We start from the raw sequence: 25,339 nt of genomic DNA, 5'->3' as shown, positions 1-25,339 counted from the left end.
CATATTTATATCTTCAGACATTTTTCTGGCCTAAAATGCCCCTGCCTTGCCCCCACCTCCAACATATACTCCTTTTGGGACTCCAATTACACATATAATGGATGCTATTTTCATTAAAACAATTTTTTTTTTCCTGAGTTTCATTTTGGATAGCTTCTATTGCCATGTCTTTAAATACACTAATCCTTTCTTTTGTGGAAGTTTAATCTGCTGTTAATTCAATCCAGTGTATTTTTCTTTTCAGACACTGTTGTGTTCATCTCCAGAAGTTTGACTTGGGTCTTTTTGATATCTACAGTGTTTCTACTTAACTTTTTGAACATACAAAATACATTTATGATAACTTTGAATGTTATGGTCTTTTAATTCTACTGTGTCAATTCTGGGTCAGTTTTGGTTTATTTATTTATTTATTTATTTATTTGGCTGCATCGGGTCTTAGTTGCAGCACACAGGGTCTTTCGTCGTGGTGTGCAGGCTTCTCTCTAGCTGTGGCATGCAGGCTCAGTAGTTGCATGTGGGTTTAGTTGCCCCATAGCATGTGGGATCTTAGTTCCCTGACCAGGGATCGAACCTTCATCCCCTGCATTTGAAGGAGGATTCTTAGCCACTGGACCACCACGGAAGTCCCAATCCTGGGTCAGTTTTGATTGAAGGATTATTCTTCTCACTAACGATCATGTTTTTCCTACTTCTTTGCATGCCTGGTAACTTTTCATTGTATGCCAGACATTATGAATTTTACCTTGCTGGGTGCTGGATACTTTTGTACTCCTATAAATATTATTGAGCTTTGCTCTGGAATGCATTTATTTTGCAATAGTTTTATGCTTTCAAGATTTGCTCTTATGGTTTGTTAGGTGGGTTGACAGCAGAGCTCAGTCTAGGGCTAAGTATTACCTTCTACTGAGGCAAGATCTTCTTGAGTACTCAACTCAATGGCTTGTGAATTATACATTTTTCTAATCTGGCTGGTGAGAACAGACACTTACTGGTCCTGTGTGAGTGCCTGGCACTCTTCCTTCTAGTCCTTTGAGACTGTTCTTTCCTCAGCTTTGGGTAGTTTCCTCAGATACATGCATAGAATACATGAGAGGAACCCTCACCAGATAACCAGGGTTCTCTTGCTGTGTTACTTCCTCCTCCCTAGTATGCTATCTTGTGAACTCTACCCACGTTGGTCTCCCTGATTCTCAGTTCCATCTCCCTGACTCAAGGAGTCTGCAGGGCTCTGCCTAGGTTCTCCTTCCTTGTGTTGCAGCTAGAAAACTCTCTTTACTTTCCTTTGCTGTCTGAGGTCAAGACATCTTGAAAACCACTATTTCATATATTATATTTGTTTTTATGTGGGAGGATAAATTTAGCACATTACTACTCTATCTTGGCTGAAAGTCAAAATGCCCCACTCGAATAAATTTTTGTTAGCTGTACTGAATTTCAAAAGCATAGGACTGGACATTTCTCTATAAAAATATGAACTAAAGTTAGTCTAAAAATTCTTTCTACAGGTATACAGGCTCTGAGAGGTTTTTTTTTCCCCCAATGATTGTAGTTTGGTAGCTTTCCATAGAAAAAGATATCCTACCTTCACATCTAAAATATATTTATGAAGTAATGTAATTATCTTACATATCTACTATCTATTAAATACGCTATAATTTTCTATAATTACGTATTCTAAAAAAATAGATGATTTTTAAAAATTAATTTTTATTGGAGTATACTTGCTTTACAATATTGTTAGTTTCTGCTGTACAGCAAAGTGAATGAGCTATATGTATACTTGTATCCCCCCTTTTTTGGATTTCCTTGCCATTTAGGTCACCACAGAGCACTGAGTAGAGTTCCCTGTGCTATACAGTAGGTTCTCATTAGTTAAAAATAGATAATTTTTTAATGGAATAAAAAAGTAATAGCACAAAGCCAGGAAGGAAGGACTCTTATCCTCTCATTCCCCTATTAAGATAAAAAATGTACAATGTGAAAATGTCAAAAATTCATATATGGGTAATAGATTCATGATTATAAATTCTATAGGACCCAAATACAGATCCGTCTTATGTAGCTGCATAAATAAATATTAAAAGATAATCCAGGTGTGATGTTGATGAAGAAAGACAATTTCTCTTAACGCGTAAACCAGAAAACTTTTTCTTCTCATTCACTTAGACTTCATACCCTGCTTAATACTCATTCACATTGGCATGTTTTCCTTGGGTTGAGAAATAAATTACCAAACTGTTAAATTTAAGGGTTAAGATGGAGAACAGAATTCAGGCAACCAGTATAAAATTATAGTTGCAGCTTCTATCTCAACTATGCTAGTTTACTCTCCAGAAAACCCATTATCCTTAATATACCTGAAACTTCTTCCTTCAAGTTTTATTACCTTTCTAAGAGGTGATGTACTTGCCAAAATTGCTGCTTGATTCAGAGGTACAAGGAATGTCAACATCTGAAGTTACATGCTTGAAATAAGTTTTCCCACTTCATGAATTAGCCTTGCATAATTCTCTATCTCTATGGATTTTCTGCATCTCAAGATGTTCCACTGGCTTAGGATCACCATCAGTATAGGTCAGAGTAGTTTTGTAAGCCTACATAAGAGTTTTTAGTCATTCCTGAGTGGACAGATATAATCAAATTGTGGAAAGGATGGTAAAAATGGGAAGTCACAAGTGGAGGTACATCAGTCAGGGTCATGTGCCCAGGGAAAGAGCTGTGTCCATACAATGTGGACCACAAAGTGAAAAAGCAGAAGCCTTCACTGGCTATGGCTAAGAGCTGTGGGTCCCTAGACAGAAAAGAGAATGTGGTAGGTAAGCAACAAGTTGGTACTTCAAGTTAAAGTAATACATGAAAGGTCATATTTGGTTACTGTGAACACAGGGTTTTCATGATCAACTGCTAAAAGGCATAGCCACACTGATCCTGAAAATACATCACCTGAAGGTATTAAAAATCTGGGTAAGAAAACTGTTCTTAAAATGCTCTTTCATGAGAAACTGCTCCAGATAGGATACACAACACTTGATGTCCTCTTTAATAAGCAGTCTGTATTTCCTTTTAAAGGTGAATCATGAGCAGGCCTGGCTTCCTAGCAGTGAAATCCTAACTTGTCTCCTGCTGCTTTGATGTGCTTGTGTTCACTGAGGGTCATTTGATATTAACTAAAATGTTAAAACAAATTAAAGTAGTTAATTTTGTAGCAGATTTGGTTAGTACTTTCTCCTTCAGGAAGATGAAAAATGAAATGAATCCGCTGGCAGCACGAAAGAGCTAACATATCTCCCCAAATACTTAATTCACAGAAAATGACTGGCTCACAGGATTCTTCTGCCTCCACTTGGCTTTGAAAATCACCCTGCGTAATCAGCTGAACCAGGCCTAATACATATTACCTACGCCGTGTACTACATGTACTTGAATAGCACCTCCCGGAGTTGTGCAAAGCGTAACCTGTCTCTAAAATTAAGTATAACTTTAGATTACAGTAATTGAACTGCTTATTTTTTTTAATTGTAAAGAATACCATCAAACTTAATTGTAATCAAACTGTTCTCAGTTTAATTTAAAAATACCAAATATTTTCAATTTCTCTCAAAGCCTTCAATCACATATCACAATATCAGTTTTTCTAATGTTTCACTTGATAAAGTTTCCTAAATGAAAAGACAGGCTAAGAAAAATATGAAGAAAGTTATGCGTATTTTTCTAAGCAATTAAATGCAGTATCTTTCATTTCCTCAAATATTCAAAATGCTATCTTTATATAAATGTACAAAAAATATTGAAAATGAAGCTTTGGGGGCTCTGGTTTAAAAGTAAGGAAAAATATCATTGGAATATTCAAAAGGCAAGACAACACATGGACTAATTTTCTGCAACTTGTAAACTTGAATTTTTTGGTATCCCTTTTCCTAGAATGGTGCATTTCTTTCTGGAGTCAAGGTACTTGAGGCCAGCTTAGCTCCTTCTCTGACTCTTCAGTTTCCTAACATTGTATTTTATGTCTTTATCCTTCTACCACACCAACTCTCCTTATTCTTGAAATGCTCATAATTTCAAAGTTGTCACTGTTCAATGCTTTAACATTGACACTCCTTAAAGGAAATATTAATGCAATATTAACACTCTTAAGGGCTTTACTATCTCATATACATGGAGAATAGTTACCAGGCAACTAGAAGTATAAAGTATCTTTCATTAGCAAAGTTAAAAATCCTTAAGGTGTAATACAAACTTACGTATTTCCTCCACAACTTGTGGGTCACATTCTTTATATTTTTCTACTTCAGCCTTTAGCTGTTCCCTTTGGCCTCGAAGTAAAGAAAGCTCTTTTGCTAGCAGAGTTCGCTCTTCCTGCATTCAAAATAACATTATGTACCATTAAGACAAAAAAAATGCCATATGTTATAAGGTTATACATTTTATAAACATTTTCATTTTATTTCTCATAACTGATATGCATTAGGCTTTTGACAATATATAATATCAATATATACACATATATACATTCACAGTATAAGAACAAACTCAATTCTCATTTTTCTCTGCAACTCAATTATCTCATATATATGTTAACTGAATGGAAATTAATATGTAGAGTGGAATGCTCATAAACAGATGACAGGTTACTGATTATGTATGAACTCAAAGACGACTGTCATCACATGTTAGGAAAAAAATTATACTACTTCTTGGGTAGTTTCACAAGATTGTATCTATATATATAAGTAATATTTTACGGCAACATCAGTCATTATAAAATTTTCCTTAAAAGTGTTCTAGACAATTTTCCAGCATTGAAGGATAATTAACCTTTAAAAATATTTAAAGAGATCAGAAATAACAGAATTGTAGCTTGTGACCTACCATCACTTTCCTTTAAAGGTAAACCAGAATAAAGCTTTTAAACACAAGATGATCCAATAATCACTATTTGAAATTTCTAGCCATAGTTTTTACTAACAGGTATTTAGAAGTCACAGTGCTACTGGTATTCAGTTCATATGTGTGAAAAATAAGTCCAGAAAAATTCAAATACTGGAAAAGATTATGGTTCAGAATTATAAGTCTCAGGCAAAACCAAATAGAGTTCAAGCTGTCTAATGGGACTTGTTTAAGGCTCCTTGCTAGCTTATATTTTTGTACTTGTATTTTTCTACCTTTCCCTTTAGTTGTTTTCTTTGGTTCCAAAGTGAAGAAAGCTCCTTTTACTAGCATTAATACACCATGCCTGTACAGAGCTCTGAAGAGTCCAACAGAACTCTGCAATGATAGAAATGTTCTAGATCTGTGCTCTCCAGGGCAGGAAACATTAACTACATGGGGCTACTGAGTACATGAAATGCGACTTCTGTTACTGAGAAACTGAATTTAATCATATTTAATTTTAATTCAAATGTAAATGGCTACATATGATTATTGTATACCACACTGGCACAGCACAGGAGAGATCTAAAAATAACTGCAATATAAGATGGTCATTATTTGCTCTCAACACCCCAATTATACATACTCCACGATGAAAAATGAGAGGAGAAAAAGCTAATGAAGACAGAAGAAGAAGAGTAGTGACCATCTGTGTGAATGCAATGACAGCTCTCCAGATACCGTGAGTTGGGAGCCATCTCAAACTGGTTATTAGCATCAAGACCTTTGCCAAATTACTTAACCTTTTTGTGCTTTCAGTTCCTCAAATGTAAAAATGAAGACAGTAATAGTAGCCACCTCCTTGGACTGTTGGCAGATTCAACACAGCAGGTGTGTTTGGAACAGTACACGCCTGGCTCACAGTAAGCAGAATGTGTATGTTAGCTAGTTCTTCCTCTTCATGAGTACCCTCAGCAGTGTCATCATCACCATGAATAATATCTAGTAGATAGAAAAAGTTTTCAGGTAGTTCTAAAAACTCTTTACTAGTGAATTCAGGAAGAACAGAAGAGTTCATCCTTCTCAGGAGTCTTTCTGAACTATAATCTTCTGATAGTTGTAGGCACAACTAGGTGTGCTAGTGGTTTTTTCCCCTAGTTTCAGTGGTTACAGTGGACCGATTGGGTAACCTTCAGTAGACTGGCTGACTATTTTGGGGCACAAATATGTCACCATTAGTTGAAGGTGCTTCTACAAGTTACTGCCAAATCAACGAAAAAAAAAACAGGATCAAATGAAGTGGTCACTGCTCTCAACTGAAGAAGAAATGTAACAGCTGCAGGTTATGCCCAGAACTTACCTTCCCTTAAATGATCTTCAGCAATTACCATTCTCCAATTCCTATCTGTGACTGTGCTGACTATCCACATGAAAGAGTGTATGTAAAATAACTCTGAAAAGCATAAAGCCATGTAAACCTGTGATGTATTCTTTTCTACAGTGTGACAAGTTTTTTGAGTTCTTTCACAAGTGGTACAAACAGAGGCTGAGATGAAAGGCTGAGAGGTTCATGTGGATCTTCAACATTTTTTCAAGTCATAAGTCCGTACTTGAGATAATGATAAAACTAAAAAGTAAAGTGATTTTTAAAAACCCTTAACATAATAAAGAACATTGTACTTTTTAAAATAAAATAGTAGGCCAATATTCATTTAAATAATTTAGAAATATTACAAGGCCACAAGGATATTGTAGTGATAGTTTTCAATTTATTCTGTGCCAAGACTTTTATTTTTTATTTTTACTTATTTATTTTTTGTGTGTGTGTTTTTCCTTTCTCTGCCAAGATTTTTAAAAACCTGACTCAGGGACTTCCCTAGTGGCTCAGTGGTTAAGAATTCGCCTGCCGATGCAGGGGACACGGGTTTCTTCCTTGGTCCGGGAAGATCCCACATGCCACGAAGCAACTAAGCCCGTGCACCACAACTACTGAGCCTGTGCTTTAGAGCCTGCGAGCCACAACTACTGAGACCACGTGCCACAACTACTGAAGCCCACCCCCTAGAGCCCATATTCCGCAATAAGAGAAGCCACTGCACTGAGAAGCTCACACACTGCAACAAAGAGTAGCCCCTGCTTGCCACAACTAGAGAGAAAGCCCACGTGCGGCAACAAAGACCCAACAGCCAAAAATAACAAAACAAAAAAACCCCACAAAAACCTGATTCTTAAAAATTTACATAAACATTTATATAAGGCTTACTTTGTGCCAGGCTCTCTTCCAAGTGCTTTGTAAATATTAGCTAGTTTAATCACACAATAACTCAGTGACATAGATTTTATTATTCCCCATTTTTAAAACTGAGAAAACTGAGAGGACAGAGTTTAGGAGACTTTCCTACTCAGGCAGTCTGGCTCCAGGGTTTATGCATCTATGCTACACTGCCATACACAATACAATGATAATAAATCTAGACAATTAGTGAATCCTACCAGGTCACAAGTTCACAGCTTCTCTTCTGGTAGGAACAGCATCCTCCTCACAGGAAGCTCAATGCCTTTATTCTTCTATTTAGAACTGACATTATTAAAGAATCTACAAATACAAACTTACTGTTTCGTGTCGGCCAATTTTAGCTTTCTCGACGCTTTTCTGTAGGTTTGCATGCTTTTGGTTTCCTTCAGATAACTAGAGAATTGAAACAAATAAAATGGCTTGCTAATATAAACTTGTTTAACATAAAGTTTATAAATCAAGGAGACAAAATGAGATTTGTTTTCAGCCCAAGTCAGTATAACAAAATTGTCAAAGACTACATTGGGAACCAACTTCTCTAACTTGAAGAAAACCACGCAACGGAGGAGCCCGCCTGCTGCGACTAAGACCCAGAGCAACCAACCAACCAAATAAATAAATATTAAAAAACAAACAAAAAAACAAGTATCATGAATCATTAGGGCAGACTGAAAAAAAAAGGTTAAAATATTTCTTCTGATCCTATACAAAAAAAAGGGACAATATGCTTTCAATCTTTTCTATAGTCTTCATTTATTAGGTTCCTTGCCCCCATCACAAATAACTTGAGGTATATTTAGTTAAAAATTTAATAAGAAAGTTCAAAAAAAATCTGTTGTATATAAATTCTCGCTTCAAATTTCATTTCACTTCTGACTAAAGTCTTCTTTGAAACAGCCTATACTGTTTCTTATAAACTGGTAGTGTTGTGACCTGTTTCAGTAACAGAGTCAAAAATGAAGGTATCACTTATTATTCTTAAATAAGGTACTTTATGAGGAATTGTATATTAATTCTCAGAGAAGAAAAAATCTGTTAGACTGTTGCCAATTTTATGCATGTTTTACATACCTTAAAAGTGACCAATTTAAGCATTTTACGAAGCTTAGAAAGTTGTAAGTTATGTTGGAAATGGATTAAATAATACCAGCATAAAGAGACCTTAGATACAGAATATTCATTAGCATGTGATTGGACCCACACCAAAAAGGACTGGTGAATTTCAGAACATGGCCTCCCCGTCTCAATTTTATTAATCTCATCTGGGCCCAACACTATATAAATAATCACAGGAAATTCTCAATACTAAATTCTCCACCACATCTTTTGCTATGAACTGGTTAGAAATTTTAGACTCATTTGATTGGGTAAGGGCTTTCTTAAAATATATCCTCACTCACTCTTGAGTTATAAACATTTGGGAAATAATTAGCGAATGGATGAGTAATTTCTTTGGGCTGATTCTAAGAAACTGACCTTTTACAATATGACCTCATTACATGCAGAGGGCAAATTATTCTTAGATACCCTTTTCTACTTAAAAATCACAAACAGTATCTTCAAAAAGTTGGTAGCTTTATGCTGACTTTAGGAAATCTTCCACTTCTCAATATGCACAAAGGGAATATTGTCAGCTTTCCTTTAATGGCTCTCTAGTCCCTGATTCTAATCCACAGCACAAACGAGATCCATCTGTGATGCTAAGAAGACACCGCCACCAAACCAGTTATACCTCTTCTTGAGAGTAGTTATCTTCCTAAGTTAAAAAAACAAAAATCTGCTGCAGGGTCAAGAGCCAAAATAAGCTTTAAAGCCCTAAATTTAGCAAAGAGATCTTGTTCTTTAAAACAAGGGCTCTCATTTATTAAATAACACTATGTTTAAAAAGGTTAACATTCCACCCTGAAGGACCCACCTGAAATAATTAATAAATGCATGTAACATCTAAATTCAGGAGTAGAGAATTTTCCAATGAAAAAAATACACATATATATCAGCATAACATTGTTCCATTACAAATGTTTTAAAAATAACCAAATAGGTAGATGTTACCCCCAAAACAAAGAACTGCATAAAAGTAAGCCAACAATTAATGGACATATACCTTAATTCTATTAATGAAGTGTTTCCCAGGCATTGTATGTCTGCTTGTAATTATTTACAACTTAAAAGCATTTGAAAGAGCTAATTCAGGAATTCCTTAACTCTGAAGATAATCTTGTGTATTTTAAATGTTATTTCATGATTTGTCATTTTAAGTACCTTGGTAATGGAGGGAGGCACAACTAAATGATGTTATCAAATGAGAAGCTTCTGCTAATTACCCTAAGTACTGAAACAATTTGGTTCAACTCAATAGTGAAGGATTCTTGGCTCTGTCTAGTTCTTAAAATCTCAACTACTAGAAACAATGCAAGCAACTCTTATGAGGCAGCCCAAGCTATCAGTTTTTCATTTACACATCTCCTAGAAGCAAAATTGCTACAGTTTCTTACACATATTTTGGAATTAAACCAAATCCAGGCCTCAAGTGATTAAGATGCTGAGATTTTCAGCCACTCTGTAGATACTATCTAAACCAGAAGTTCTAAACTTTAGCACACATCAGAATCACCTGAAGGGCTTGTTAAAACACAGGTTGCTGGGCTCTACCTCCCAGGTTTTGAACAGTAGAGGTCTGGGGTAGAGCCTGATAACTTGCATTTCTAACACGCTCCCAGGTGATGTGACGTTGATGCTCTAGGGGCACGACACTTTTGAGAACCACTGAACTACACAAAAAACCTGTTTTCTTGCAGTAACAAACCCAACTAAATAAAATAGAGATATTCATATATGGGAGAATATTACTTAGTTCATCAGCAAAAATGAATTAATGCTAAATATTGCAGTCTGAACTAGAAACAAAATATCTCAATATTTCTGTCAAAGAAATACAAAAGCCCACATTTACAAAAATAGAAAAAGTGATACTCTATAATTAAGAAAGTATTCACTCTTGACATTTCTATAACATAAAATAAGAACCAACTATACATTAATGCTGTAATAAATCCATTTCCAACTTTCACTAAAGCAAATAATTTTTAAAACCTAGTAACTCAGAAAAAAAAAACAACAGCAGCAACGATAACAAAAATGACATAATTAGAAAGAACAGGATTTCATCTTTATATTTGAGGAAGGATCTGACACAATGCTTCTCTTTAATGCATTCCAGACCACCTATACAGACACTCAGGGTTCAGAAACATAATGCCTATGTTTTCTAAAGGGCTAATTCACTGCCTGGAGGAACTGCCTATTCATAAGAGGAACAGAAAGATTGATTCAAGCTGGCTGCACTGGAATTAGGATTTGCTCCTTTTTAGAAATAAAAAAAAAAATTCAAAGCATTATGAAAGAAATATAGAAGTTTTTATAGGTGGGAAAGAATGTCAAGGAACAGAAGATGGGGAAAAGAGGTAACAGCAAGAGAAACCAGAACAGTCTACTGCTTTATCGAAACTCAGGTACAATATGTTATGGAAAAAAAAAAGGTTCTATGTCTTGTTTTTCCTTAAAAAAAAAAAAAAGCCAGTATAATTTAAGATTTTATATATTTAAAAAAGTCTTATTGGGCTTCCTAGGTGGCGCAGTGGTTAAGAATCCACTTGCCAATGCAGGGGACATGGGTTCGATCCCTGCTTCAGGAAGATCCCACATGCCGTGGAGCAACTAAGCCCATGCGCCACAACTACTGAGCCCATGTGCTGCAACTACTGAAGTCCACGCGCCTAGAACCCGTGCTCCGCAACAAGAGAAGCCACGACAATGAGGAGCCCAAGCACCCCAACAAAGAGTAGCCCCCGCCTGCCACAACTAGAGAAAGATGGTGTGCAGCAACGAAGACCCAACACAGCCAATAAATAAATAAATTTATTAAAATAAAAAAAATCTTAGTATATCCACAATTTTAAAATTTATTTTTAAGACGATATTCTATTTAGGAATCAATCATAAGGAAGCAATGAACACTATAAAGATGTATTTAGATGTAAAGATGGAAGGTATACAATGTCTTAACAATAGAGAGATGTTGAATCATTATTTCATAGTATGCATGTGTCACAACTATGTAGCCAAAGGAAACATTTTAGAAGAACTTTTAATGACATAGATACAGAACAGAGTTTTTAAAAAGCTGGAAACAAAAGTGTCAATACATTTGAGAGCCTATCTATGACCAAAAAAACTCAAAACCCCAAAAAACTGCAAGAAAATGCATAAAACAACAAATGGTTATCTCTGTATTGTGGAATATACTTATAAATTTTCTATATTATGAGAATATATAACTACTATTTTAAAAAATCCTTTTCCTGGGAAAGGGGGTAGGAGGAGGAAAAGAGCAGGTGAAGGAGATTAAGAGGTACAAATTTGCAGTTGCAAAATAAATGAGTCACGGGTATGAAATGAACAGTGTGGGGAATACAGTCAATAACTGTGTAGTATCTTTGTACGGTGACAGGTCGTAACTCATCACGGTGAACAGCTTCAAATGTACAGAAATACAGAATCACTATTTTGTATAGTAGGAACTAATAAAGTATAATAACTTATAGAAAAAGAGATGAAGGGGAGAGGGTTTGGATCAAGGCAGTCAGAAGGTATAAAATTTCAGTTATGAGATAAATAAGTACTAGGGATGTAATGCACAACATGACAAACATAATTAACACTGCTCTATGTTACATATGAAAGTTAAGACAGTAAATCCAAAGAGGTCTTATCACAAGAAAAAATGTTTTCTCTATTTCTTTAATTTTGTATCTATATGAGATGATGCATGTCCACTAAACTTACTGTGGTAATCACTGCATGACGTATGTAAATTAAACCATTATGCTGTACACCTTAAATTTATATAGTGCTGTATGTTAATTACAGCTCAATAAAACTGGAAGAAAAAATTATTTTCCCATTATAAGCAATGTATGAGTATATTTTCAAGAGATTAAAATAAGTACATTTTTGTTTTAAAACACTCAAACAATGCAGAAGTATTTAAACAAAGTCCCCTTTGCTCTCCACCTCTGCACTACCCCCACTACCCCCTCCTGGGGAGGGCCCCCCCCCCCATAAAGTCTAGTGGGCATTCTTCTTGTCCCAGTTCCTTTGCTTCATATACAGATATATGATCAACGTGGAGAACATGTCAAAACACACATGGGATTATCCTTTGTTTCATGTCAACATATTTCCTAAGGTCTACCTCATTTTCTAAAAAATAGATTTTATTTTTTAGAGCAGTTTTAGGTTCACACAAAATTGAGTAGAATTTACGAAGAGTTCCCATATAATCCCTGCCTCCACATACACACAGGCTCCCCCAATCAAAATTCCCTCCAGAGTGGTACATTTGTTACAAACGATGAACGTACACTGACACATCATTATCACCCAAGTCCACAGTTTACACTAGGGTTCACCCTCTGGGCTGTTCATTCAATGGGTTGTAACAAATGTATACTGACATGTATTCATCATTATGGGATCACAGAGTATTTTCAATACCCTAAACACCTTCTGTGCTCTACCTATTCACTCCTGTCTCCCCTCAACCTCTGGCAACCGCTATCTATATAGTTTTGCTTTTGTAGAACGTCATGTAGTTGGAATCATACATTATGTGACCTTTTTAGACTGGCTTCTTTCATTTAGCAACATGCATTGAAGGTTCCTCTGTTTTTTCATAGCTTGATAGCTCATTTCTCTAAATCACGGAATAATAGTCCATTGTCTGAATGTACCACAGTTTATGCATTTACTACTGAAGGACATCTTGGTTGCTTCCAAGTTTTGGCAGTCATGAATAAGACTGTTATAAACACTCGTATGCATATGTTCTCCACCCATTTGGGTAAGTCTCAAGGAATGCAACTGGCTTCTCTGTACTGCTACACTTATCTGTCTATTCTTACACAACTAGCAAGTTTTAATTAGCATAGCATTATATTTTGATATCTGATGGGGAAAATCCTACCCCATTGTTCTTCCTTTTTAAATACTTCTTTGGTCATTCTTGTAGTTTCTCTACTACATGAACTTGAGAATCATCCATAAAAATCTAGTGGGATTTTGGTTACCATAACATATAAATGACACAAATTGACATTTTTACAGTTGTTTACTCATTCATGAATATGTTGCTCCATTTACTTAAGAGTTCTCTCATGTCCTTCAGTAGAGCTTTGTAATTTCTTTCCCATTTGTCCTGCCCATTTTTTGTTAGGGTTTAATACTGGTTTTGGTGCTGGGGGATAGCAACGACCCCAGGCCTAAGCCTATCACTGCATGAATGCTCTCTGCCACAGTGGCTGATTTCAAGTGTTGAATCGGGATAAGATCAAAGTCTTTTGTTCAATGGTTGTGGGAAACAACTCTCTCCTGCCCTCTGGATTGTAAATTGCATAGCTACAAGGAAGCAGACAGTCCAAATTACTGCTGGCAGCCATCTTATAACCATGAAGGAAGCCAACCTGAGGACAAAGGCGTCACACAAAAGGCAAAACCAAGAAAAACAGAGTCAGAATTTTGATGAAATTATGCCTGAGGTATGCTCTACTTTTTAAACATTTTAATTTAAATGAGCCATTAAATCAATCTCGCCTTTATCATTCATACCAAGTAAACGAGGGTTTTCTACCGTTACCACAGTGAACATTGTAACTGTTATAATGGAGAAAGCTTTAACAATAGTCTATTTCATATAGTGCTGGCCAGCTATGAAAGCTGTGAGGTATTTTGGAAGACATCAAATTTAAAAGATTCTTATTCCTCTATATTGGGTTACAGAACTAAGTCTTCAAGAACAGGAATGAGTAGAATAAAGTAATACAGACCAGGAAGGCTCTTCATTCAATAAACATTTATGAAGTGCTCACTATACACACAGTTAAAATACTATTGGCTCAAACATTTTCACTAAATAGGTACAGTAACAAATAACTCAAGGCATGTGTGAGCACTGAATGTCTGTTGAATATTTTTGAAATATTTTCCTTGTGCTACGAGACAATGCCCATGAAGAGAGAACACTCCATGAAGCTAGTAAAAATACAGCAGCTTAATATTCCATCTAACCAGGAGATCAAATTTCCAGCAATCCAGCCTTGTGGAACACACTTAAGAACCTGAGAAAAGTATACCAGGAATCCTAAATAATGGATACAGGAAAAGCAGGGGAATCCCATCAGGAAGCAACAGAAGGGAAAGTGAAGCCACTCAGTAAGTGCATGCTTGAGGAGAATTCAGACACCCACACATAATAACTGCTGAAGATGAGATCATGATAATCAAATATCACAGTGTGAAGAAACAGAGCAGTGCACAACAAATAAGAGATTAGCATTCCTTCAACTAGAAATGCCAGGAATATGTTCAACTGAGGTTAAAGTGATAAAAGGAGAAATAGAAAGCTAAAGAAATTACAAGAAGAAAAAAGCAAGATTTAAAAATGAACTACTGTAGGCGAACTATTTTTAATTTCTAGGAAGCAATAAAAAATATTAAGTAGTTAAGAGATACATAAGACAGAGAAAGAAGGTCCAACAGAAGCCTTACGGTGTCATGAGAATGAAGTTAGAAGTTGTGACTATAGTCAAAGTCTTATACAGAATCCAATTAGAAGCCATTCAGATATTTTGAAAGCCAAAGCCATGCAAAAAATCCAGCTGATACTGGGAGGGAAGTTAGATAGATATGGAGGATTAGATTCTTCAGACATGAGAACTGGGTTCTAACATGACAAAATCAGAAATGAGGCCTAAGTAGCAGGGGCTGCTGTCTACCAGTTTCCATTTTTTCTTAGTAATAAGACCTCAAACAATAGTGAAAATAAATAGGAATTATTGTCTGTCAGTGCTGTGGGCAAGAACATGTCCCAGATAGGGAATTTCTGTTAAGGAATCTATCTGAGAAGAAAACCCAAAATCCACATGGAAAGGCACCCCTGAAATTATTTGGAATGACAGAACTGTTTAACAAGAAAATTTTTTTAAATCAAGGAGAGATTTAAAATTAATTATAAAGATGAGCAGATTTGTATTATTAATATTTTTGTGTTAAGAAATAACCTATATGTATTTTGCACTGTATTCACAGGGTAAAACCATAGAAGCAACTTAATTCCTCCCTGCAATTGGCATTTTAGAAACAGCTTAGTGAGGGAATTACTTCCTCTGCCACTAAATGAAGAGCTGGGAGTCTCATGGCTTTTTTGATCACTCTTAATCAAGATCTACAATTATTTTAAGTTGCCAGATGAAGTCTTAATTCAGAAATTAGAATGTCTAACATAATTAATACTTCAAATCTTGATTTAATGGTAAGACTTCTCTCCTTTTCAGCAAGTACTGGCTGCCGGTGGGTTTTGCTAGAAAGGGTGCATTGTCTTTTTCTCTTTCCTGGCCTAGAGTTTCTGTCCTCCCTTCAGTCCACTGACTGCAGTTTCTGTCTCCTGTCCCCCACCTCTACCAAGCCTGGAGAAGGCTAGAGAGAACAGAACAGGTAAAGGGCACCAGAAATATCCTACTGTTAAGATGCCTCAGTGCTCTCAGGGCCTGACATGTTTGCTGAATCCTTGCACGGCTGCACTCCTGGGTGCTTTGTAGTAAGAACCCAGGGTTCCCCTAACTTTAATCTCTATGATGCAGAAGACACATTCCATTGCTCTGGGGGCTACACAACTTTCCCCCTCACCGTCCCCCTTCTGTAGCTTGCCTCCCACCCCCTTCTAGCATGGTTTTTCAGATTCATTACACACACACACACACACACACACACACACACACACACACACACACAATCTCCGTGTTAGGTTTCAATGCCCTCTGAAGCAGAAGGTAATGTGCCTCCAGACAGGCTCTTGTTCTTTCACTTTTGAGTGTTGACTCACATGTAGTCCATGGGGGCACTCATATAGCCAACGAACTCCAGGATTGCTGGCCCATTCCTTACTTTTGTATATTATAATAATTGACAGAAGCTACCAATAGATCTACATAGATGCTAAAATCCGCAAAATTATTTTTACATAAGGAATTGCTTATTTTCCTATTGTCTCTCAAGAGCATTTGGAAAAGATATGCTCACATTTCACTCCTAACATTTATGATTACTTCCTGTGAGAATTAAGATTGTCCACTATTGAAATTTCTAATAAAAATGTTACTTAAATACTATTTAAAATATTTTGATCCAATAAGTTATTGGGTTGAAGCAATTTAGTTTCACTGGAATCTACTCATGGAAAATACAACAAATTACTTGCTAAGAAGCATCAGTTAAAGAGTTTAATTCAAGCTCAAATATCTATTTAACTTAAATATAACTAATACAAATTAATATAAATTTAAAGCTTTACATTTCTTTCTAGGCAAGGTTATAACACAATTCACATTAAATTTACAAAGCCAAAGAAAAAGTCATAAAGAGACAACAGTGCTGAGAAATAGTGATTGAATAAAGTAGCTGCCCATGAAGGCTTTTATCTTTTTAAGAGAATGATGCTCTTCCTCTCCTTTTTTTACCCCCTGCCTCTTATAGTGTAAAGATTCAAGAGAACTTGGATTTTAAAGGATTAAGATAGCAAACGAAAGCCTTCTCTTCCACAGCCTAAGCAGCTTTAGCAGAATGAAGAGAGCAACCTAACACATTTGGATGGTATAAACTAACTCAAGAGCTGAGAGCAGCCAACAAAACTAAGATTTGTGTCAAGTTTAAGTGTTAGAAATTATTGAAAAGGTAAGAATGTATTTAACTTTAAAAACTTTAATAATTAACAAAAATTTAAATTGAGATTTCTTTGCATCCAATCTAAATTTTTTTAAAAAGTTACAGACTAGGAAATTTATGGTTATAAATAAATATAAATACTAGAGAACCTGAACAAAGCCCTATATTTGAATCTGATGAAATGCAGGCCTGGAAGTTCGGACCCATGCCCTTTGGTCAAGTAAAAACCATACTTTAAGCAAAAAAACCATCCAACTAATAGTGTTATTTTTGTAAAATGTCTAAATATATAAAACAGCCAGAGATATTATGAACACTTAAATATTAAACTATACAAAATATTGATATACTTTTTGAGGGTAAAACAAGACAAATGAAACTAGGGCTTTCCCAGGAAACTAAGGATATATATGACTTTGACACTGCCACCACCTGGTGGCATGACATCAAAATTGTAGGTCCAGTTTTTTGTGGAATTAAGCCTTTCCAGGTTGGCTGATTTGGGGAGAAAACAGTTATGAATGAAATGGCTGTTACAAACCTGTAATCCACATGAAGCACACAAGAATGCTTTGGGCATGGAACAGGGAATTCTATATCTCTGGAGTCACGCTTCTCAAACTCATCCAGCAAGCGGCTCCAATAGCAAAGGAGAATAACTGCTGGGGGAAGGTTCAGAAGCCTAGCCCAAAGCTCCCTACTACAAAAGCACAATAAACAAATATGAAAAATAAACCACTGAAATCTTAAGTGCTATAGCAAAAATTCCTCAAGTTCCAAGTTGTAATATTAGCTACTACGATTTTTATTATTTACAATTATTTACTAATAAACATCCTGCTCACATACTTTCCCCACCTATTACCAGTTTTTGAGTCACTCAACCTCAACAAGTATAGTTAATTCTTGATCATCTGAGGTGATGGAGAGAATAAGAACATTCAATTTAAAAGATATGACTTTTAAGTGCTTGAAGATATAATTTGCAGATCCTGTTAGCTGCTTCTCTAAAGCCTTTTGTTCTTTGTAAACAGAACTCCAACTTTGTTCAGACTGGGATGGCAGTATGCTCAGAGAGAACAGGTCCCCTCCCGTTTAATGGGTCCCAGACGTTAAACTATGATGGCTTACCCTTCCAGCATGAGCAGGTTTCTCAGGCTTGGCCAATAAGATAATAAAGGGAAGCCTATCAGGGAAAGGGGGCATTCTGGGATTTTCCTCCTGGATAAAAAGAGAGAGATGGACAAGAAGAAAGCCCATCGTTATTCCTGCTTTGGACACTGTCATGGGAAGGTATAGTAGCTGTAGAAGCTACTTGCATCCAAAAAGGGAAAGCCAAAACACATCAGAGAAGCCAGTCAAGACCTCTGATATCAATGTGTGGTGAGATTAACCAATTGTAAAAGAGCCCACCTCCAAAATTCTTATACAAGATAAAGAATCCCTATTATTTAGGCCAATCTGGACCTACTTTTCTGTTGTTTGTGGCTGAAAATATCCTGATTCATGCATATAAAAAAAGAAAGGAAATATATAAAAAATGTCAACAGTAATTAGTTTTGAATGATACAATTACATGCAATTTAACTCTCTTTTCTACTCTAAAGTGGATAACTTTTAAATTTATTATAGAAAAATGCAAATATCAATATTTTAAAATACTAGGATATGTAATTATTGTGATTCGAAAACTTCTCACTTGCTAATGTCATGTTAGAGATGCTAAATGGAGGGAACAGTGTATAATCCATAAAGTAGACACCATACGTATACGAATAGGAGGCTGACTTGTGCCTTGTATGAGGGAGTTGTTAAGGGTAAGGATATGGGTTGGGCTCTTTAGAGGACTCCACACAGGTATATTTAATCACTAGAGCTTTTATTTTATTTTATTTTATTTTATTTTATTTTATTTTTTATTATTTTATTCACTAGAGCTTTGAAGACATTGGGGTGTGGTTTGCTGACTGGCAACGTTGTTTCAGGTATCAACGTAGAATATACAGATATCAATATATATATCAGCTCTGGGGATGAGAAGGTAGTTTAAGATAGTAAACAGTCTTATCTACTGGAAAGAACCCATAAAGTTGGGCAGCGTTTCCCAGAGTGTGTTCCACAGAATATTAATCCCCCATGAAAATGAATCAAGTAAGATTCACAAGGTGTACTGGCATATTAAAGACTATGAGAACTGCAGGTAGTTTATCTTTATTAATCCAGAATCTCCAAACTCCTTTGATTACAGAACCCCTCTTTTAAGTAATACCTATTATATATCCATTTCACAGAATTACTTTGAACAATGCTGAGGTAGTGTCCAGCAAAATATAATTAAAGTGATGGTAGAAAGAAATAATGGAGATTACAATCCATGCTCAATTATTCCTATATATGATATTTCTGAGGCTGAATTTTTAAAAAAATCGAGATTACCATAAACATGAATACTTAATGGAAATCATCTTTACTGCTCTATGCTGTAGACTAGAAGGAAAAGCAAAAGGTATGGTCCGAGGGGAAGGCTCTTAGATCAAGTATACAATAGTTAGGACTGAAACTAGGCAGTGCTGTATTGATTTATGCATTCATTCAATAACATTTTTGTCTCTACGTGTCTCAGTAACTGCATTCTATGCTGGGTATAAAACATGGTTAAGATATCCCTGCTCTCAGAACGTCTGCCATGGTAACGTGGCACATAAAGACTTCGGCCTATAAAAGAAATGCATGTAAGAGAGTCAAAGTACAAAGTAGTACTCAACTCTGCTGAGGAGGGGATAAAAACTTCCCAGAAGAAAATATTTCTGACGTAGGTCTTAAATATCTCTGTTTATGGAAAGGCTGGAGTTTGTTAGGTAGACAAGCAAAAGGATCCAGTCAGGTGCAGCATGTGAAAACGAGATATTGGGTTGGCCAAAAAGTGCCTTCCATTTTTAAGTAAAAATAAAAGATATATTTTTCATTTTCACCAAGAACTTTATTGAACAACGTATTCACCTGTTTGTTCCATGACCTTCTGTCATTTTTCAGGCAACTTCATAATTCCACCTCCCTAAAACCTTTTATCTTTTTGAGCAAAGAAATGTTCCAGGTGCCTTTTATAGTCTTCCAGGAAATTGAAATTTTTTCCATTAAGAGAATTTTGTAAAGATTGAAATAAATGGAAATCTGAAGCTGCAATGTCTTGTGAATAATGCGGATGGATCAGAACTTCTCAGCCAAGCTGTTATAGTTTTTGCCTGGTCATCAAAGAAACATGCAGTCTTGTGTTGTTCTGATGGAAGATAATGCGTTTTCTGTTCACTAATTCTGGATGCTTTCCATCAAGTGCTGCTTTCAGTTGGTCTAACTGGAAGCAGTACTTGTTGGAATTAATCGTTTGGTTTTCCGGAAGGAGCTCATAATAGAGGATTCCCTTCCAATCCCAACATACACACAACATCACCATCTTTGGATGAAGACTGGCCTTTGGTGTGGTTGGTGGTGGTATTTCACTTGCCCCACAATCTCTTCCATTCCACATTGTTGTACAGTAACCACTTTTCATCATCTGAAACAATTTGTTTTAAAAATGGAACATTTTCATTACGTTTAAGTAGAGAATCACATGTGGAAATATGGTCAAAAAGGTTTTTTTGCTTAACTTATATGGAACCCAAACATCAGAGCAATTAATATAACCAAGCTGGTGCAAATGATTTTCCACATTTGATTTGGATAACTGAGTATGTCAGCTATCTCCCGCGTGGTATAACGTTGATTGTTCTCAATTAATGTCTCGATTTGATCGCTATCAACTTCAATTGGTCTACCTAACCGTGGCGCATCATCCAGTGAGAAATCTTCAGCACAAAACTTCGCAAACCACTTTTGATATGTTCCATCAGTCACAGCACCTTCATCATACACTGCATAAATCTTTTTTTGCATTTCAGTTGCGTTTTTACCTTTCTTGAAATAATAAAGTATAATATGCTGAAAATGTTGCTTTTTTTTCGTCCATTGTCAATACTAAAATGGCTACACAAAAATTCACTAATTTCGATGTCTTTTTTTAAATGCTCGCTGATATGACAGCTGTTACATACAATCTAACAAAATTGTTTCGAGTGAAGTTAAAGACAACTAAGTGCTATGAGAGCCACCTTAGGGAAAAAAACTGAATGAACCTCTTGGCCCACCCAATACAAAATGAACAGCATTCAGGAAGCTGTAAACAATTTGGTTTAACTGGTGTGTAGGGTTGGAGAAGGGGAACAGCAGGTTATTAGGCTGGCCAGTAGCAGGAGCTAGATTACAGACAGTCTTAAAGTCAGGCTGAGGAATCTGGACTTGTTATTTGGGAACAGGAAACCATCCAAAGGGCACTACAAAAACTACTACAGCAGAGGAAAGAAAGTGGAGGCTGGAGACAGGGAGATCAGTAAACACACTCATTCAAAATTCTGAGCCAGAAATAGTGAGAGTCTAAGCCAAGACAGTAGCAATGAAGATGGAGAGGAAGGAGGAGATCTGAGAGATATCAGTATGTTGAATTAAAAGAGTCTGGAACCCACTGGGTGTGGAGAAAAGGGAAAGAAAAAAAAAATCTAAGATAACTACCAGGTTTCTGGTTTGGGTGATTAAGTGGATAGTAGTTTCAGAGCCTACAAGACATAGAGCAGGTTTGGGTAAAGAAGTGAGTTCTGAACATACTGAATGTGAGTTGACTGCCAGCCATTCAAGTAGAGACGTTTAGTAAGTAGCTAAATGCACAGGTGTGGAGTTCAGTGCAGAGGTATAGGCAGGAGATAAAAATCAGGGAATGAAAAGTATTGTATATAGGTGACAATGGAAGCCACAGGAGTAGAAGAGACCTCCCAGAAGTGTGTAGAGCAACGGAAAGGAACTGAGGCTACAAGGCTAGGGTCCAGTCTGGGGATCCTTAGTATGTCAAGAGTGGTTGCCTGGATTTGAGGGTTTTTTCCCCCTATTTCAAAAAATTTAACAGAAAGCATGTATTTACTTAAGATGGGACCTTCAAAGCCTAGCTAAAATCTCAGAATGATAGTTCTTCTAAAAGGTAATTCTTCAAAAACAAGACTCTACTGGAAAGAATAAATGAAGCTTCTTACAATTAGGGAGACTGGGATATTATATATATGCATCTCTATGTCCTTTGCAGCAATATTCACAATAGCCAAGATATGAAGCAGCCTAACTGCCCATCGATGAATGAATGAATAAAGAAGATATGGTATATATGTATATATATGCGCACACACACACACACAATAGAATATTACTCAGTCACAAAAAAAAGAATAAAATCTTGCCATTTGCAATGACATGGATGGACCTCGATGGTATACCAAAAGAAATAAGTCAAACAGACAAAGAAAAATACCATATAATTTCACTTATATATGGAATCTAAAACAACAAAACTAACAAACATAATAAAACAGAAATAGAGTCATAGATACAAAGAAGTAACAGGTGATTGCCAGAGGGGAGGGGACAAGGGGTGGGTGAAACAGGTGAGGGAAATGAAGAGGTACAAACTTCCAGTTACAAAATAAAAATGAGTCATGGGGATGAAACATATAGCATGAGAAATATAGTCAATGAAAATAAAAATAAAATGGGAATGAAGTAATAGAGTCATGAATCTAAAACATAGCCTAGATAAGAGTTAGGGAAACACCAGATAAGGTTATTACTTGAAAATGGGGCAAGTATAAGAAATATAAATAAAGACAACTGACAATAATTGGTGATGGAGTACATATAACATAAAAGAACTAGAGTTACTCTCCCAATATGAAGACAGTAAAATTGTGAAAGTGACAGACCTCAGGATGATCTCCATTTTCTATATACTTAGACAAACTCAGTTAAATGTCTGGGAAGAATATGAAGCTCCTTTTAGAGCTACAGATCCTTCTCAAATATTGGTTATACAGATTAGAATTACTCTCTAAGGGAGTAAGTATGGAGAAGAAAACATCCTTCAGAATGAATCTTGAAGGACATGAAGTGGAGAGAAGAAAACAGTAGTAAATGAAAGTAGCATGGTCAGAGAAAGAATAATTAACAAGAATAAAGAGCTCTAAGAGGCAGTCAACCTCATCAACACTGGTAGAAGGAAGAGGTTATAAAGAGAGTAAAGACAGAAAAATGGCACTGAAAGCACTGGAGTGTTGGCATTAAAAGCAGTGAAATTCAGGAGAAGAAACTGAGGCAGCAGGCATCAAAAACAAAACAGAATTTGCTACCTTTCATTCTATAATAGTGCCTGCTCATTTCTCTTTTGCTGAACATGTGTTAATTAATTCAATTCATTTATGGTCTAGTCTTTGAACTAAAATATGAATTCACTGAGGACAGGGCTATGTCTTAACCTTTTTATTTCTAGCACCTAGCATGGTGCCACAGTACATGCTGAAGGATGGTGTGGACTTCACAAGAACTTGTTGAAGGATTAAATGGCTCCATTTTACTCAGGATAAAAACCACACGATAGGGCTTCCGTTGCCTGGCCACCTTCCCACTGTATCTCTCTGCTCTGAGTTCTACTACTCCCTTTCACTTATACTTTAGCCAGACTGGCCTCTTTGATGTTTCTTAAACTTACTGGGTATGCTGGTGTCTTAAGGCCTCTGTGTTGGCTGTTTTCTCTGTCTAAACACTGTTCTTCTCTGGGATGTTTCTCCCCAAGATATATTCACAGGTTAACTCCCTTTCCTCCTTCAAATCTCACTTTCTCAAGAAGGTCTACTCTGACCACTGTTTTAAATCTGCACCCCCACTCCCCAATTCTAGTACTACTTAATTTTTTTTCATATATCTACCACTTTTTCATACAATATATAGTTTGCTTAGTGATGTTTATTGTTTGATGTCCATCTCCCTCCACTAGAATGTAAGTTCCACAAAGGTAGGGATCTTTGTTTTGTTCACTGATGCATGACCCAAGCACCCTGAATGGTGCCTGGCCCAGAGTTTGCTCAATAAATAAACAAAAAAGAGTCACAGTGGCAGACAAAAAATGAGTTTGCCAGAAATTGTGGTGATACTTTCTCAGCACTGTGGGTATCTGAGGATATTTCAAATTCAGGTATTGGAAAAATCCAGGAAAGGAAGAGAAAGCTGATAAAGAAGCAGCAATGGAAAACACACAGACTTGCCAGAGGTGTGATCAAACACAGGTGGCCTTGATGAAGAAAGTAGGGATATGGGAAGTAGAAAAAAGGACATCTCCATGTGAGAAAGTTTGAAAAGCCATCACCTGCTTCTCTCAATCTCTTCCATTAAGTAGAATGCAATATCAAAACTCTGGGGAAAAAAATGGCAATTTTACTTGAGAACTACAAATAGGAAGTAGCTTTGTAATTTAGCTTATTAAAAGGAGAAATGAAGAGTTGCCAAATATTCACCTCTTTTATATATATGTGAACTTAGTGATATCAAATGCCACAAAAATAAAAGTTCCTTCTTATCTGGAAAAGAGACTAAAAATTATAAATCAAGAATGGAATCATTACAATGTTTAGTGGTGACTTTTAATCCTCATTGAAAATTATCTGAAGAGGTTATAGCCAATACAATAAAGACAGAAATTCCACGGAGAAAAACTGGCTTAATTTTGACATATTACTTCTCACAGTTCTATTTCCTAAGAAAAGTCCATTTGGGAACATTAGTTAAGCATAATTATGGAAGTTTACAAGGTGATTAGGCCATTAGGTGATGACTCTCTGGCTTACTACAGGAAAACAATGGAATTCTTTGCAGCTTTGACAAGGGAGAGGTAAATATAAAACTTTTTTTGAGAAAGCTGTACTATCTTCTACAAATCAATTTTAATAAACTGAACATAACTTGATAATCCTAACTAAAAAAGCAAGTAATGTCACTTCATAAAATAATATCCTATTTATAACACTATGCCTGCAGCCAACCCTTTTGGTTGACTGACTCATCTAAGCCATTCCCAACTTCCTTCCTCCCTTACCCACTTCCACTCCTAGTTTCCTCTACAGAGATGTATGACACTGTTTTGGTCTATAGATTTAAGCCAAAGTCTGTTGGAGAGCTCTGCGAAAGCTTCTGTGTTCCTGCTAAGAGAGACCGACATTCCAGCAACTTCCCTTTCCCCTCTTCCATACTATTCTTCAGATATGACAAGAGGAGCTGTGGCAGCCATCTCATGACCACGATGGAAAGGCCAAGAGGACCACAAAGATGCTGACATAACACTAAGACACTGATCAACATTAACAGATACCTACCTCTAGACTTTGAGAAAAATAAACTTCCATTTATTTAAGCCACGGTTAGTCAGATTTTCCATTATTTTTAGACAAAAGTATTCTTTATCAAACACCTTATACAACTTTCAGGCTG

General features: G+C 36.1%; 1 protein-coding gene across 5 annotated transcripts in view; it reads right to left on the bottom strand.

Annotated features, from left to right (window-relative positions):
• MND1 (meiotic nuclear divisions 1) overlaps positions 1–25,339 on the bottom strand; it is a 65,168-nt gene that overhangs the window by 14,837 nt on the left and 24,992 nt on the right. For all 5 annotated transcript variants that reach the window (XM_057725443.1, XM_057725441.1, XM_057725446.1 and 2 more), the window contains exons 5-6: positions 7,490–7,564; positions 4,248–4,362 (exon numbers count right to left, since the gene is read on the bottom strand). In XM_057725443.1, the coding sequence (XP_057581426.1) occupies positions 4,248–4,362; positions 7,490–7,564 (190 nt within the window). The remainder of the gene's footprint in view (positions 1–4,247; positions 4,363–7,489; positions 7,565–25,339) is intronic.

This window comes from Hippopotamus amphibius, chromosome 3 (genome assembly GCF_030028045.1).
Source record: "Hippopotamus amphibius kiboko isolate mHipAmp2 chromosome 3, mHipAmp2.hap2, whole genome shotgun sequence".
NCBI classification, from domain to species: Eukaryota; Metazoa; Chordata; class Mammalia; order Artiodactyla; family Hippopotamidae; genus Hippopotamus; species Hippopotamus amphibius.
The sequence above is the reverse complement of the archived record's forward strand: the minus strand, read 5'-3'. Positions and strand labels throughout refer to the sequence as shown.